This window comes from Tachyglossus aculeatus, chromosome 5, assembly GCF_015852505.1.
Source record: "Tachyglossus aculeatus isolate mTacAcu1 chromosome 5, mTacAcu1.pri, whole genome shotgun sequence".
Classification (NCBI taxonomy): Eukaryota; Metazoa; Chordata; class Mammalia; order Monotremata; family Tachyglossidae; genus Tachyglossus; species Tachyglossus aculeatus.
In genome coordinates this window covers 1983275-2001188 of record NC_052070.1, presented here as the reverse complement: position 1 = coordinate 2001188, position 17914 = coordinate 1983275, and the positions used below count along the sequence as shown (strand labels likewise).

At 46.8% G+C, this 17914-nt stretch overlaps 1 protein-coding gene across 1 annotated transcript in view; it reads left to right on the top strand.

Moving 5' to 3' along the window:
• Positions 1 to 17609, top strand: part of ADRA1A (adrenoceptor alpha 1A) — a 95481-nt gene extending 77872 nt beyond the window's left edge. Inside the window, exon 2 of the mRNA XM_038746608.1 lies at positions 16750 to 17609. Within this exon, the coding sequence (XP_038602536.1) occupies positions 16750 to 17303 (554 nt within the window). The 3' untranslated portion in view covers positions 17304 to 17609. The remainder of the gene's footprint in view (positions 1 to 16749) is intronic.
• Positions 17610 to 17914: the final 305 nt, after the last annotated feature.

Here is a 17914-nt window from a genome sequence, read left to right as displayed (position 1 = left end):
CTCATTCATTCATTCATTCAATCATATTTATTGAGCTCATACTGTGTGCAGAGCACTGTACTAAGGGCTTGGAAAGTATAATTCGGCAACAGAGATAATCCCTTCCCAACAATGGGTTCACAGTCTAGGAGTGGGGACACAGACAACAAAACAAAATGAATAGACAGGCATCAATATTATCAATATAAATAAATAGAATTATACGTATAAACACATCATTAATAAAATTAATAGAATAATTAATATGTACATATAATAATAATAATAAAATGGCATTTATTAAGCGCTTACTATGTGCAAAGCACTGTTCAAAGCACTGGGGAGATTACAAGGCGATCAGGTTGTCCCACGGGGGGCTCACAGTCTTCATCCCCATTTTACAGATGAGGTAACTGAGGCACAGAGAAGTTAAGTGACTTGCCCAAAGTCACACAGCTGACAACTGGCAGAGCCGGAATTTGAACGCATGACCTCTGACTCCAAAGCCCGGGCTCTTTCCACTGAGCTATGGTGCGCTGTAGAGTGGGAAGGGGGGTAGAGCAGAAGGAGTGAGTCGGGGTGATGGGGAGTGGAGGAGGAGGAGAGGAAAAGGGGGGGCTCAGTCTGGAAAGGACTCCTGGAGGAGGTGAGCTTTCAGGAGGGCTTTGAAGGGGGAAGTGTGCTATTTTGGCTGATGTGTGGAGGGAGGGCATTCCAGGCCAGAGGTAGAATGTGGACCAGGGGTCAACAGCGGGACAGGCGAGAACGAGTGTGTGGGCTGGGATGGAGAAAGAAAGAGGGGAGGTGAGGTAGGAGGAGGCAATGGGATGGACAGCTTTGAAGCCAATAGTGAGGAGTTTTTGCTTGATGTGCTAGGGGAGATACAAAGTTATCAGGTTGTCCCAGATGGGGCTCACAGTCTTAATCCCCATTTTACAGATGAGGTCACTGAGGCATAGAGAAGTTAAGTGACTTGCCCAAAGTCACACAGCTGACAAGTGGCAGAGGGGGAGGAAGTTCCAGGCCAGAGGTGAGTGACCAGATAGATGAGATCAAGGTACACTGAATACGTTGATGTTGGAGGAGCAAAGTGTGCAGGCTGGGCTGCAATAGAAAATCAGCAAGGTAAGGAAGGATAGGCCTTGGCAGGCAGGGAGGATGGGGTGTTGTCTACAGTGATGGGAAAAACATGGGGAGGACATGGTTTGGGTGGGCAGACAAGGAATTCAGTTTTGAACAAGTTTAGTTAGAGGTGTTGGCGGGACATCCAAGTAGAGATGACCTGTGACAGGAGGAAACGTGAGACTGCAGAGAAGGAGAGAGGTCAGGGCTGGAGATGAAGATTTGGGAATCATCCACAAAGAGGTGGTAGATGAAGCCATTTCTGAATGAGTTCTCCAAGAGAGTGGGTGTCAGTGGAGGCTAGAAGGGGACCAGAACTGAGCCATGATGGACTCCCACAGTGAGAGTTTGGGAGGCTGAGAAGGAGCCCAGGAAAAGGACCGAGTGACCGGACAGAGAGATCAGAGAAGAGGAAAGGACAATGCCAGGTTAGACACTTACCTTTGGGTCTGTATACTCACGATTGGATCTGTGTACTCACCACCAGATTGGTATACTCACCAATGGGTTTGTGTACTCGCTATTGGGTTTGTCTATTCACTGTTGGGTTTATGTGCTCATCATCGGGTTTGTATATATCACCACTGGATTTGCAGCTTCACCCTTGGTATGTACACGCGCCAGCGGGTTTGACACTCACCATTTGGATTCAATAATGATGATAATAATTATGGTATCTGTTAAGCCTTCAGTACATGTCAAGCACTGGGATAAGTAAAAGACAATCAGGTTGCATGGGTCTCACAGTCTGAAAAAGAGGGAGAACGGGCACCTTATCTTCATTTTGCAGGTGATGAAAAAGTTGCAGAGAAGTTAACTGACTTGCCCAAGGTCTCACAATCAATCAATCAATCAATCAATCGTATTTAGTGAGCGCTTACTGTGTGCAGAGCACTGTACTAAGCTCTCACAGCAGACAAGTGGTGGAGCCGGGGTTAGAACTCAATTTCTCTGACCCCCAGGCCCATGTTCTTTCCACTAAGCTATGATACTTCCCTGTTTATGTACTCACCATTGTATTTGAATATACATCATTTGGTTTATTATTATTCAGAATAATAATAGAGAAGCAGCGTGGCTTAGTGGAAAGAGCACAGGCTTGGGAGTCAGAGGTCATGGGTTCTAATCCCAGCTCCACCACTTGTCAGCTGTGTGACTTTGGGGAAGTCACTTCACTTCTCTATGCCTCAGTTACCGCATCTGTAAAATAGGAATTGAGATTGTGAACACCAAATGGGACAATCTGATAACCTTGTATCTCCCCCAGCACTTAGAGCAGTGCTTGGCACATAATAATCACTTCACAAATACCATCATCATTAATAATAATAATAACAATAATAATAATAATTTTGGTATTTGTTAAACACTTACTAGGTACCAACCACTGTACTAACCACTGGGGTGGATGCAAGTAAATCACGTTGGACACAGCCTCTATCCCACATGGGGCTCCCAGTTTTAATCCCTATTTTATAGATGAGGGAACTGACACACAGAGAAGTTAAGTGACTTGACCAAGGTCACAAGACAGAAAAGTGGCAGAGCAAGGATTAGAACCCAGATCCTTCTGTCTCCCAGGCCCGTGCTCTACCCACTGAACCATGCTGCTTCTCTATTTATAGACTCATTGTTGGGTTTGAATAATAATAAATAATAAAGGATATTAAAGGAGCTAGCATAATAATAATTGAATAACAAAGGAACTAGTAGCCAAGAAACAGGCCAAAGATTACTGTAATGAAGAGCCTGGAAAAAGTTATGAAATGGGCTGATGTAACAAAATACAAAATATAATTTGTCAACTCTATGGTGCTTCCAGTGACACCATACGGATCCGAAAGCTGGACAGTGAAAGAACAGGATAGAAAAACATCTATTATTTTGAAATGTGGTTTGGAAGAAGGCTTTTGCGAATACAATGGTCTGCCCGAAAACCAAACTAATGGATTTTAGAGCAAATTAAACCAAAGTGGTCTTTGGAAGGCCAAATAACTAGGCTTAGATTAGCATATTTTGTACAAATAATTAGGAGGACTAATTCTCTGGAGAAGACACTAATGCTAGAAAAAGTCCAGGGAAACCGTGGGAGAGGCAGACCAGCAGTTAGATGGATAGAGACCATAACAATGATAATGAAAGAACCGTTAGAAAGGTTGAAGATTACGGCAGAGGACGGGTTGTTCTGTTGAAAGTGTATCCTGGAGTTACTATGAATCAGAAACAAGTGACGGCACTTAATAATAATAACAATAATAATAATAATTGGATTTGACACTCACCACTGGGTTTGATACACCACTAGGTTTGATGGGAAGCATCATGACATAGTGGATAAAGCACGGGCCTAGGAATCAGAAGGTCATGTGTTCTAATTCTAGCTCCACCGCATGTCTGCTGTGTGACCTTGGGCAAATCACTTCACTTCTCTGTACCTCAGGTACCTCAGCTGTTAATTGGGAATTGAGACCGTGAGCCCCATGTGGGGCAGAGACTGTATCCAATCCAATTTGCTGGTGTCCACCCCAATGCTTAGTACAGTACCTGTCACACAGTAAGCTCTTAACAAATGCCACAATTATTATTATTATCATTATTATACTCACCATTGAGTTTGTGTACTCACCATGGGGTCTGTACACACACCATTGGGTTTGTATACTCACCATTACTTTTATAGCATGGCACGGTGGATAGTGTACGGGCCTGGTCGTCAGCAGGTCATGGATTCTGACAGGGACTGTGTCCAACCTGATTTGCTTGTATCCACCTCAGCACTTAGTACACTGCCTGGCACAGAGTAAGTGCTTAACAAATGCCACAATTATTATAGACTTACCGTTCAGTTTGTACACCTGTTATTGGTTTATATACATGCCTTCGCGTATATAGACTTAGTATTGGGTTTGAACCGCCATTAGGTTCTCTTCACCACTGGGTTTGTATGTACACCATTGGATTTATAGACTCACTACGGGGTCAGACACTCACCACTGGATTTGCTACACCATTAGTTTGCTACTTGTATATATTAACCATCAGTTTTTTCCCTGGAGTGGCTCAGGGCAGAAAGTATATTCTCTTTGAAAAATTCACTCCCAAATTATCTTTCTTCAATTGCCGGCTCCTCTTCCCTTTTTCCTGTTGCTCTTTCCATAGGAAATGACTTGGAAGTAGCTCCAAGTGCCCAAAGTCAGTCATAATTCTGAAAGGGAAGCAGTTGGCAATCAAGAAAGGCATTGACAGAATAATTAGGGGTTATTTTCTCCTACAGTTAAATTACTCAAACTGCTCTTCAGATACACTTCTTTAAGAAGTGAGTATGATAGTGAGATAGCCCAGCTGTTGGACCAGCGGAAAGACCAAAGAGCTGCGAAGTGGGAGGCCAGGATTCTAATTCTGGTCTGCCGCTTGCCTTGGGCAAGTCACTTCCCTTTACTGTGCCACAATTTCCTCAGCTGTAAAATGGAGACCCAATACTTGCTCTCCCTCCCCTTTAGGCTATGAACCCATGTAGTAAAGAGACTGTATCCGACCCGGTTCATTTGCATCTACCCCAATGCTTTAGAAGAGCGCTCGACACATAGTAAGACCTTAACAAATACCATTTCTTAAAAATCCAGTCCAAGGCTTAGACAGCACTTGACACAGAGTAAGTGCTTAATAAATTTATTCATTCAATCGTATTTATTGAGCGCTTACTGTGTGCAGAGCACTGTACTAAGCACTTGGGAAGTACAAGTTGGCAACATATAGAGATGGTCCCTACCCAACAGCGGGTTCACAGTTTAGAAGGGGGAGACAGACAACAAAGCAAAACATATTAACAAAATAAAATAAATAGAATAAATATGTACAAGTAAAATAAATAAATAAATAAATAGAGTAATAAATATGTACAAACATATACACATACATATACATATATACAGATGCTGTGGGGAGGGGAAGGAGGTGTGGCGCGGGGGATGGGGATGGGGAGGAGGGGGAGAGGAAGGAGGGGGCTCAGTCTGGGAAGGCCTCCTGGAGGAGTGAGCTCTCAGTAGGGCTTTGAAGGGAGGAAGAGAGCTAGCTAGCCTTCTCCATGCCCACTCTGATCCTCGGAGACTTCAACATCCGCATGGATATCCCTGACGACTCCTCTGCCACCCGCCTTCTATCTCTCCTTGACGCTGCCAACCTCTTCCTCCACCCCACCTCACCCACTCACCAACTTGGTCATATCCTCGAACTCATCATCTCCTATCACTACACTCTGTCCACCCTCCCCAACTCTGATATCCCTCTCTCTGATCATAATCTTCTCACCTGCCTTCTCACTCACACTCCTTTCCCCTGTAAATTCATATTACTCCCTCACAGAGATCTCCGCTCTCTGGACCCCACCCATCTTTCAGAGCGCCTCACACCCCACCTCGCCTCCCTCTCCTCTCTATCCAGTCTCAATGATCAGATTACTGCTCTCAACTCTACCCTTTCTACTCAGCTAGACTCACTCGCTCCCCTTTCCCTTCGCTGCTCTTGTACCACTAACCCACAGCCCTGGATCACTGCCAATGTCTGCCTCCTTCGCTCTTATGCTCGAGCTGCCGAACGCTGTTGGCAAAAGTCGAAACACCATGCCAACCTCGTTCACTTCAAGTTTATCCTTTCCTGCCTTAACTCAGCCCTCTCTTCTGCCAGACAAAACTATTTCTCCTCCCTCATTGACACCCATGCCCATCACCCCCGCCAGCTGTTCCGTACACTCAACTCCCTTCTCAGGCCCCCGGTTCCTCCCCCTCCTCCTTCCCTCACCCCCAACGATCTGGCCTCCTACTTCATTAACAAAATTAAATCCATCAGGTCTGACCTCCCCAAAGTCTCTTCCCCCCTTTCTCCATCCCCCCGGCTCTCAACACTCTCTGCTACTCTCCCATCCTTCCCAGCAGTGTCCTCAGAGGAGCTCTCCTCCCTCCTCTCAAGTGCTACTCCAGCCACCTGTGCTTCTGACCCCATTCCCTCTCATCTCATTAAATCTCTCACTCCATCCCTTCTTCCCTCCTTAACTTCCATCTTCAACCGCTCACTCTCCACTGGTTCCTTCCCCTCTGCCTTCAAACATGCCCATGTTTCTCCCATCCTAAAAAAACCCTCTCTTGACCCCACCTCACCTTCTAGTTATCGTCCCATATCCCTCCTACCCTTCCTTTCCAAACTCCTTGAACGAGTTGTCTACACGCGCTGCCTAGAATTCCTCAACAACAACTCTCTCCTCGACCCCCTCCAGTCTGGCTTCCGTCCCCTTCATTCCACGGAAACTGCCCTCTCAAAGGTCACCAATGACCTCCTGCTTGCCAAATCCAACGGCTCCTACTCTGTCCTAATCCTCCTCGACCTCTCAGCTGCCTTTGACACTGTGGACCACCCCCTTCTTCTCAACACGCTATCTGACCTTGGCTTCACAGACTCCGTCCTCTCCTGGTTCTCCTCTTACCTCTCCGGTCGTTCTTTCTCAGTCTCTTTTGCAGGCTCCTCCTCCCCCTCCCATTCTCTCACTGTGGGGGTTCCCCAAGGTTCAGTGCTTGGTCCCCTTCTGTTCTCGATCTACACGCACTTCCTTGGTGACCGCTTTCGCTCCCACGGCTTCAACTATCATCTCTACGCTGATGACACCCAGATCTCCATCTCTGCCCCTGCTCTCTCCCCCTCTCTCCAGGCTCGCATCTCCTCCTGCCTTCAGGACATCTCCATTTGGATGTCTGCCCGCCACCTAAAGCTCAACATGTCAAAGACTGAACTCCTTGTGTTCCCTCCCAAACCTTGCCCTCTCCCTGACTTTCCCATCTCTGTTGACGGCACTACCATCCTTTCCGTCTCACAAGCCCGCAACCTTGGTGTCATCCTCGACTCCGCTCTCTCATTCACCCCTCACACCCAAGCCGTCACCAAAACCTGCCGGTTTCAGCTCCGCAACATTGCCAAGATCCGCCCTTTCCTCTCCATCCATACCGCTACCCTGCTCATTCAAGCTCTCATCCTATCCTGTCTGGACTATTGCATCAGCCTTCTCTCTGATCTCCCATCCTCGTGTCTCTCCCCACTTCAATCCATACTTCATGCTGCTGCCCGGATTATCTTTGTCCAGAAATGCTCTGGGCATATCACTCCCCTCCTCAAAACTCTCCAGTGGCTACCAATCAATCTGCGCATCAGGCAGAAACTCCTCACCCTGGGCTTCAAGGCTGTCCATCACCTCGCCTCCTCCTACATCACCTCCCTTCTCTCCTTCTTCAGCCCAGCCCACACCCTCTGCTCCTCTGCCACTAATCTCCTCACCGTACCTCATTCTCGCCTGTCCCACCATCGACCCCGGCCCACGTCATCCCCCGGGCCGGAAATGCCCTCCCGCTGCCCATCCGCCAAGCTAGCTCTCTTCCTCCCTTCAAGGCCCTACTGAGAGCTCACCTCCTCCAGGAGGCCTTCCCAGACTGAGCCCCTTCCTTCCTCTCCCCCTCGTCCCCCTCTCCATCCCCCCATCTTACCTCCTTCCCTTCCCCAAACCACCTGTATATATGTATATATGTTTGTACATATTTATTACTCTATTTATTTATTTATTTATTTTGCTTGTACATATCTATTCTATTTATTTTATTTTGTTAGTATGTTTGGTTTTGTTCTCTGTCTCCCCCTTTTAGACTGTGAGCCCACTGTTGGGTAGGGACTGTCTCTATGTGTTGCCAACTTGTACTTTCCAAGCACTTAGTACAGTGCTCTGCACACAGTAAGCGCTCAATAAATACGATTGATGATGATGATGATGATAGCTTGGCGGATGTGGGGAGGGAGGGCATTCCAGGCCAGGGGGAGGACGTGGGCCAGGGGTCAACGGCAGGACAGGCGAGAATGAGATACATTGAGGAGGTTAGCGGCAGAGGAGCAGAGGGTGCTTTATTATGGTTATTACTGTTATTACGTAAAGTAAACTAGTGTCATAGCCACCCCATGAGAATCACCATTACCTAGTGGATAGAACAAGGGCCTGGGTGTCAGAATTAGCTAGTTCTAATCCCAGCTCCACCACTTTTCTGCTGGGTGACCTTGGGCAAGTCACTTCACTTCTCTGTGCCTCAGTTACCTCATCTGTAAAATGGGGATTAAGACTGTTAGCCCTATGTGGGACAAGGACTGTGTCCAACCTGATTCATGTGTATCTTCCCCAGCACTTAGTACACTGCCTGGCACATAGTAACTGCTTAACAAATACCCACAAAAACCCCAAAAACATTAGGCCAGTAATTCAGAAGAGTAATAACTGTGGTATTTGTTAAGTACTACTACACACTGAATACTGTCTAAACATTATGGTGGAAACAGTGCAATCAATCAGATACAGCCACTGTCCCACAATAGGCTCACAGCCTAGGAATTGTTTTTGTGTTTTATTCCACATTCCAAGCTTAGGAGATCTTTCACAGTCTGTGAAAATGGAATTTCTTGGCCAGGTGCTGTCCCTGCTCATCTTTCTTGTCACTGGTCACAGGCTGAGTCAAGCTGAGTCGTGTCTGAGGATAACACAGGAAGATCTGTTATTAATATTATTGTTATTTCAGGAGAAAAATTGAGAGACCCAGAGATTTCGCATACTATTAAATGCACCCTGTAGCTAGCTAGTATTGAGACAAAACTACCAGCTCTATTGGCATTTGGCCACATTTTTCTTCTTCTTCCTAATTAACTTCACAAAAATCACCTTGGCTCTGTATCTCATTGCAAGAGTTGAATGACTGCTGGGCACTTCATTTGTGAAGGGAGGAAAAAGTGGGAAGTTTGGAGGGAGAGGAAACAGAAAAATAGAGGGAGAAATGAACCAGTCAAAACATGTTATTTTTTGAGTGCTTACTGTGGGGATTGTATGGAGAGCACTGAACTGAGCACTTGGGAGAGTACAGTACAAGAGAGTTGGTAGTTACTTTCCCTGCCCACAACGAGCTTACAGTCTAGAGATTCATTCAGTCAGTCAGTCGTATTTATTGAGCACTTACTGTGTGCAGAGCAATGTACTAAGTGCTTGGGAAGTACAAGTCAGCAATATATAGAGACAGTCCCTACCCAACAACGGGCTCACAGTCTAGAAGGGGGAGACAGACAACAAAACAAGTACACAGGAGTCAAAACCATCAGAATAAATAGAATTATAGCTATATGCACATCATTAATAAAATAGAGTAGTAGATATGTACAAGTAAAATAAATAGAGTAAGAAATACGTACAAATATATACAAGTGCTGTGGGGAGGGGAAAGGGGTAAGGGCAGAGGGAAGATGGGGAGGGAAGGAGGAGAGGAAAAAGGGGGCTCAGTTTGGGAATGCCTCCTGGAGGAGGTGAGCTCTCAGTAGGGCTTTGAAGGGGGGAAGAGGGCTAGTTTGGCAGATGTGAGGAGAGAGGTCATTCCAGGCCAGGGGAAGGATGTGGGCCGGGGTTCAACGGTGGGACAGGCGAGAACAAGGCTCAGTGAGAAGGTTAGCAGCAGCAGAGGAGCGGAGGGTGTGGTCTGGGCAGGAGAAAGAGAGAAGCGAGGTGAGGTAGGAGGAGGTGAAGGGATGGAGAGCCTTGAAGCCGAGAGTGAGGAGTTTTTACTTGATTCAAAGGTTGACAGGCAGCCACTGGAGACTTTTGAGGAGGGGAGTGACATGCCCAGAGTGTTTCTGCACAAAGATAATCCGGGCAGCAGAGTAAAGTACAGGCTGAAGCAGGGAGAGACAGGAGGAAGGGAGATCAGAAAGGAGGCTGATGCAATAATCCAGTCGGGATTCATTCAGTCGTATTTATTGAGCACTTACCATGTGCAGAGCACTGTACTAAGTGGGATAGGATGAGAGATTGAACCAGCAAGGTAGCGATGAGTTTACCATCAATCAATTGATCAATTATATTTTTTGAGCACTTACAGGTCTAGAGGAGAAAATGGAGGGAATGATTCTGCTTCCCACTGTGGTGTGGTTGGCCCGGTGGATAGAGCATGGACCTGGATTCTAATTCTGGCTCTGCTACTTGTCCGATGTGTGACCTTGGGCAAGTCACTTCACTTCTCTGGGCCTCAGTTCCCTCATTTGTAAAAATGGGGATTAAGATTGTTTTGTTGTCTGTCTCCCCCTTCTAGACTGTTAGCCCATTGTTGGGTAGGGATTGTCTCCATCTGTTATCGAACTGAACTTTCCAAGTGCTTAATACAGTGCTCTGCACATGGTAAGCATTCAATAAATATGAATGAATGAATGAATGAATGAATGAATGAATGAATGACTGTGAACCCCATCTGGGAGAGGGACTGTGTCCAACTTGATTAACTTGTATTTACCCCAGAGCTTAGAACAGTGCTTGGCACATAGTAAGCCCTTAACAAGTACCATAATTATTATCATTTTCCATTAAGTAATTAACATTTGCTAGATATTTTCAAATCCTTTTGCCCAAACAGAGACTGCAGGGAATCCTTTGGGGCATTTGCAGGCGAATTCACCTTTTCCATTTGACAGCTCCTCCCAGCTGGAACGGCTCCACTGCCTTTGCTATCCTGCTGGATTATTTTTTGGATCTGTCTTTAGCTCTGCTGAGCAGTTGGATGCATTAGACCATAAATGTTTCCTTGGTCGGCTCTTTTTTCTACTTCAGGTTCTGTGGAATTAAAGTGTTTAATCATCACTCTTTTGGGTGAAATAAATCACCTCCTGAGCCTTGAACCCCAAAGTCAGAGTCAAGGCTCCACTCAAAAAAGTGCTCTGGGGAGCAGGGAACCAGGGCCAATGAAGAGAGAGGAAATATCAGACAGAAAAGGAGGACAAGCTTATGTGATAGATTCATTCAATTGTATTTATTAAGTACTTACTGTGTGCAGAACACTGTACTGCTGCGGAAGTTGGCAGCAGAGGAAAATGAGAAGGGCTGGAGAAACTCAGTTCATTCATTCATTCATTCAGTTGTATTTATTGAGTACTCAGAGCATTGTACTAAGCACTTGAGAGAGTTTTTTTCAACAAAAAACAGACACATTCCCTGCCCACGGTGAGCTTACAGTCTAGAGGTGAGTAGACAGACATTAATAGAAGTAAAGTACAGATATGTACATTAGTGTCTTAGGGATGGGGAGGTGAACAAGGGAAGCAAGTCAGGGTGACACAGAAGGGAGTGAGAAAAGAGGAGAGAGGGGCTTAAACAGGAAGGCTTCTTGCAGAAGATGTGCCCTCAATAAGGCTTTGAAGAGAAGGAGAGTAATTGTCGGAGTAATTGTCAGTAGGAGGGGCAGGGCATTAATGGACAGGTGAAACCTCAATAGAAAGAGGGAGCAGGGAGAGAGACAGGGACAGAGACAGAGAGTCAGGGAGACAGAGAGACAGAGAGAGTGTTGTCCTCTCTGTTGGAAGAAGACTCCAATGACAGCAAAGTTCACCTCTGAGTGCATGTATGGCTGAAAAGACCAATGTAGGTGGGATCCAGTCCTGGCCACATTGGGTACACAAAAAGTTTGTGTTGTGATGGCTTCTAGACAAACCTCTTCCAACTGCAGAGAGCCACAGTCACCTCTGCAGCCTTGAAGTCTGAATGCTTCTCCCAGGCTCAGCACTATTTACTCATGTGTTCTTATTGTTATCAGCAAAAACACTTCTCCAAGTGGTCTTTCCCTACTCAGCCCTCATTTCCCCTCCTCCTTCTTCCTTCCGTGTCAGCCTTCCACTTGGATTTGAATCCTCTCTTCATCCTGGGACAAGGACTGTGTCCAACCCAATTTGCTTGTATTCACCCCGTGCTTAGTACAGTGCCTGGCACATAGTAAACACTTAACAAATACTATTATTATTATGATGATTATTATTATAATCCCACCCTGAGACCCAAAACACTGATGTACATTTCTGCAATTTATTTATTTATATTAATGTCTGTCTCCCCATCTTGGCTGTAACCTCATTGTGGGCAGGGAACATGCCTACTAACTCTGTTATATGGCACTTTCCCAAGTGCTTAGTACAGTGTTCTGCGCACAGTAAGTGCTCATTAAATATGATCGATTGATTGATGTCTTCTAATATGGACAACAGAGAAGCAACGTGGCTCAGTGAAAAGAGCCTGGGCTTGGGAGTCAGAAAGCGTGGGTTCTAATCCCGGCTCCGCCACTTAGCTGTGTGACTTTGGGCAAGTCACTTCACTTTTCTGTGCCTCAGTTACCTCATCTGTAAAATGGGGGTGAAGACTGTGAGCCCCACATGGGACAACCTGATTAACTGGTATCTACCCTAGCGCTTAGAACAGTGCTTGGCACATAGTTAGCACTTAACAAAATACCAGAATTATTATTATTAACTAACTAACCATAACTCAGCCTTCTAATATGAAGGACATCTAACCATAATTTGGTCAGTCAATCATATTTATTGAGTGTTCAGTGTGTGCAGAGCACTGAACTAAGCTCTTGGGGCAGTGCAATACAACAATAAAGAGACACATTCCCTGCCCACAATGAGTTTACAATCTGGAGGCAGAGTTCTTCTAGCATTAAAGACAACCAATTCACCATAAATTCTTACTCATGCCTTCTTCCAATAGGAAGGACAACTAACAACCTAACTACTAACTCGTGCCTTCTTCTATTATAAAGGACAACTAACTACCCATAAAGTCTTCTAATATGAAGGACAACTACCATCCTTAATGACTTACTCATGCCTTCTTCCAAAACAAAGGACAACTAACTAACCAAATCTACTCAGTCATATCATCTTCTAATACAAAGGGTAAACTAGCTACCTATAACTATTTACTCTTGTCTTTTGCTAATATGAAGGATAACTAACTAACCATAATGACTTACTCATGCCTTCTTCCAATACGAAGGACAACTAACTAACCATAACTAATGACTTATGTCTTCTTCTAATAGGAAGGACCACTAACCATAACAATTTAGTCATGCTTTCTTCCAATACTAAGGACAATTGAACTGACAATAACTATTTACTCATGTGTTCTAATGTGAAGGACAACTAACCATAACTACTTACTTCTGCCTTCTTCTAATATGAAGAACAACTAACTAGCCGTAACTACTGACTCATGTCTTTTCCCAGTATAAGGGACATCTACCTATAACTACATCTAACTACATCTACATCTAACTATATCTAACTGACTCATGTAGTTTATTGAGTACAGGGAGAGTATAGAAAAGCAGCGTGGCTCATAGAAAGAGCACAGGCTTTGGAGTCAGGGGTCATGGGTTTGAATCCCAGCTCTGCCAATTGTCAGCTGTGTGACTTTGGGCAAGTCACTTAACTTCTCTGTGCCACAGTTCCCTCATCTGTAAAATGGGGATGAAGACTGTGGGCCCCCCCTTGGGACAACCTGATCTCCTTGTAACCTCCCCAGCACTTAGAACAGTGCTTTGCACATAGTAAGCACTTAATAAATGCCGTCATTATTATTATTATTACAGGGGGTCCACTTTGTGCAACTGCGTGCCCTACACAAAAACACACATACCACAATCCTACAATATACCCACACCCGACAAATACATAAACACGCAACACACACAAATATCAACACACACAAGCATATCTCCCCCACATACATATACATAGACACAAACACCCCAATTCTGGCTTTTAGACTGTGAGCCCACTGTTGGGTAGGGACTGTCTCTATATGTTGCCAACTTGTACTTCCCAAGCGCTTAGTACAGTGCTCTGCACACAGTAAGTGCTCAATAAATACGATTGATTGATTGATTGGGTCCCCATTAACCCCTGGAAAATTCCACTTCTGTGCCTCAGGGGTGGCAGGGAAAGATGCCCTCCCTCTCCCAAAGGATGTGTCATGAGGGGGGAGGAGGGGAGGGAGGGAGAGGGAGAGGGAGAGGGAGAGGGAGAGGGAGAGGGAGAGGGAGAGGGAGGGAGGGAGGGAGGGAGGGAGAGAGAGAGAGAGAGAGAGAGAGAGAGAGAGAGAGAGAGAGAGAGAGAGAGAGAGAGAGAGAGAGAGTCTGTGGAAGAGGGGGGCGGGAAGCACCCAGGAGTGGGCAAAGAGAACTCAGCTGAGCTCAGAGAGCAACAGCAGCAGAGAAAGCCTCCTGGAACTTGGGTGTTTGGGGGGGCTTGGAAGGGCTCAAGAAAGACAGACCCCTAGAGGCCCATTAGTTCACTCTTTAGAGTGAAGTAGCCTCCAACAAGCTTTCTGAAAAAGCTTTCTTTTTCCTCCGTGTGCAGCTCAGACAGTTTGAGCAGCACCTCACTCTCCCAAGGCTCTCAATCCACTGTGCTCTGTACAGAAGACTTTCCCCAAGCTGAGGGAGCCCTTCCAAAGAGGAAGGGTGGGGGGCAGGCAGAAATCAGTCAATCCATGGTATTTATTGAGTGCTTACTTTGTACAGAGCACTGCACTAAGCACTTGGAAGGATCCAAAACAACAGAGTTGGTAGATGCCCTCCCTGCCCACAAGTGCTGACGGCCTAGAGGGGCAGACAGAACATTAAATAACTAAGTTATTTAGGATATGGACTAAAGCATAAGTGCGGCGAGGGTAAGGGTGGGGTGAATATCAAGTGGTAGAGGATCAGGGGCATGGGAGCCCCCAGCCCAAGCTGCAGAAACAAAATGATGAATATTAGGACTTATCTAAAGATCTCTTTCATTGAAAACAACCTCATTGTTAAACTGCTTTGAGGAGGAGAATGGTCATCTTGAAGTATATATGTTCAGTGATGATGATGATGATGATGGTATTTGTTAAGCTCTTACTATGTGTCAAGCACTGTTCTAAGCGCTGGGTTGGATACAATGTAATCAGGTTGGACACAGTCCCTGTCACACTTGGGGCTCACAGTCTTAACCCCAATTTTACAGATGAGGTAACTGAGGCAGAGAAGATAAATGACTTGCCCAAGGTCATACAGCAGACAAATGGCAGAGCCAGGATTAGAACCCGGGTCCTTCTGACTTCCAGGCCTGTGCTCTATCCACTAGGCCATGCTGCTTCACAGTGCTCTGCACACAGTAACTGATGGATTGATTTTAGATGAGGTAAGATACAGCGGCTGGTTCCCAACCAGGCATTTCCTAGATACTTCTCCGCAAGGACATCAAACCCTGCTTAGTCCCTTGAGACCCTACAGCTCCCCAGATGCCAAACCCGCATTTCCGAGCTTTGGAAATCACAGCAACAGGCTCCACCCCCAGGATTAAGGCTGCCATTGTCCGTGCTTGGTTCCCCTACTCCCTACGCCAATGCTTTTGAAAGACATTTTCTAGACTGTGAGCCTGTTGTTGGGTAGGGACTGTCTCTATATGTTGCCAACTTGTACTTCCCAAGCGCTTAGTACAGTGCTCTGCACACAGTAAGCACTCAATAAATATGATTGAATGAATGAATGAATGAACATTTCACGATATGTTACTGTCTTAACCACAGTTCAGGGAAGCAGCAGGCTCTAGTGCAAAGAACTCAGGCCTGGGATGCAGGGAACCTGGGTTTTTTTGGGGGGGGTGGGGGGAGTTTATGGTATTTGCTCATTCATTCATTCATTCATATTTATTAAGCGCTTATTGTGTGCAGAGCCCTGTACTAAGCGCTTGGGAAAGTAGATTGCAACAATAAAGAGTGACGAAACCTGCCCACAACAAGCTCACAGACTAGAGGTGGGGAGACAGACATCAATACAGATAAATAAAATTACAGATATATACTCAAGTGCTATGGGGCTAGGAGGGTGGGGGAAGAGCAAAAGGAGCACGTTGGGGAGATGCAGAAGGGCGTGGGAGATGAGGAAAAGCGAGGCTTAGTCTGGGAAGGCCTCTTGGAGGAGATGTGCCTTCAGTAAGACTTTGAAGGGGTGGAGAATAATTGTCTGGCTGATTCTTAAGCGCTCATTATGTGCCAGGCAACGTACTAAGTACTGGGGTAGAAAAAAGCTAATCAGGCGAGACACAGTCCATGATCCACATAGGGCTCAGAGTCTTAATCTCCATTTTACAGATAAGGTAATCAATCAATCAATCAATGGTATTTATTGAGTACTTACTATATATATGCAGAGCACTGTTCTAAGTCCTTGGGAGAGTACACTACAACAAAAATAGCAGACATGTTTCCTGCCCACAATGAGTTTACAACCTAATGGTAACTGAGCTGCAGGGAAGTTAGGTGACTTGCTCAAGGTCACACTGCAAACAAATGGCAGAGCCGGGATTAGAACCCAGGTTCTCTGACTCCTAGGCCTGTGCTTTAATCACGAGGCCATGTTGCTTTCCAGGCTGCTTCTTTGTTCTAATCCCAGCTCCACCATTTGCATACTCTGTCATCCCAGGCAAGTCACCATCACTTAGCTTCTCTGGGCCTCGGTTCCCTCAACTGTGAAATGGGGAAAACTGTTCTGCTGCTGACTTAGATTATGAGCCCCTTGTGGGGCAGGGAATGTGTCTGACCTGGTTATTTTGTATCTACCCCAGGGCCTAATGCCGTGCGCAGCACATAGTAAGCACGTTACAAATGCTTCTATTATGCTTATTGTCTTGAGATTGAGCTTTGCCCTCTTTGATTGCTGCAATCGTTCCATTAACAATTGTGTGTGTGTGTGTGTGTGTGTTTGTGTGTGTGTGTGTTTATTTGTATCTCAGGATCTTTCTTCCCCGACCACAAGCCCTCGGACACCGTTTTTAAAATAGCCTTTTGGCTGGGCTATTTAAACAGCTGCATCAACCCCATCATCTACCCGTGCTCCAGTCAAGAGTTCAAAAAAGCGTTTCAGAACGTGCTGAGAGCACAGTGCCTGCGGCGGAGGAAGTCCGGCAAGCAGGCGCTGGGCTACACGCTCACCCCACCCAACCGCCGTGCCGCGGACGAGAAGCAGAAGGACATGGTGCGCATCCCCGTGGGCTCGGGAGAGACCTTCTACGAGATCTCCAGGACCTCGGGGCCCTGCCAGTGGAAACTCTTCTCTCCGCTGCCCGCCCGCTCTGCCCGCAGGTCAGCCCGCAGGTCGGCCCAGTCGGCCCGCGGCGCCGGCTCGCAGGATGGGCCCGACTGCACAGTCGCCCGTGTGAGGAGTAAGAGCTTCCTACGGGCCTGCTGCTGCATTGGGCCCTCGGCCGGCCCCGGCCCGCCCACCCGCCAGCTGCCCGCACTCAAGATCCACACCATCTCCTTGGGCCAGAGCGGGGAGGAGGTGTAGCCTCCGGGGTGGCCCGACAGGCCTGACCACAGGCTGGACATCGGGCCCGATGTCAGGTCCACCTGGCCCTCCGCCCTCGACAACCGGCTGACTACGGCCTGCTGAGGCGGTGGGAGAGGGGGTGGTGACTGGCTGACACGGAGGCCAACGTCACTTCCTCAGCCCAGACAGAGCCCTCCGTGGCACTCCTCATTCTCCTCCTCCTCCTCCTCCTCCTCCTCAGGCCCCTCGTTTTCCCTGTTTGATCATTCCATCGAAAAATGCCATGGGAAACAAAATCCGTAGCCAGCCCAAAAGACTATAAATAAAGGCTCATGATTTCATTGGGAATATTTTCAGCACGCTCTCATTTGGGAGCTATTTCTTGATTGCTGATCTTACTGACAGGAGCATTTCAGATTCCATGGGAGGCGGGGGCAGGAAGGGAAGTCTATGGGGTGCACGGTGTCACCGGGCGGTTTCTGGGGGCCAGCTGTTTGGGCATGGGGCCTCCCCCTCCGGCCCCCGACCACAAGGTTCATCCACATGAAAGTGGCAGGGGACCCAGGTTGGCGGGGGGTGGGGCGGGGGGGTTTCGGTCACCCTGCGCTTTATTGCCCAGCACTTAGAGC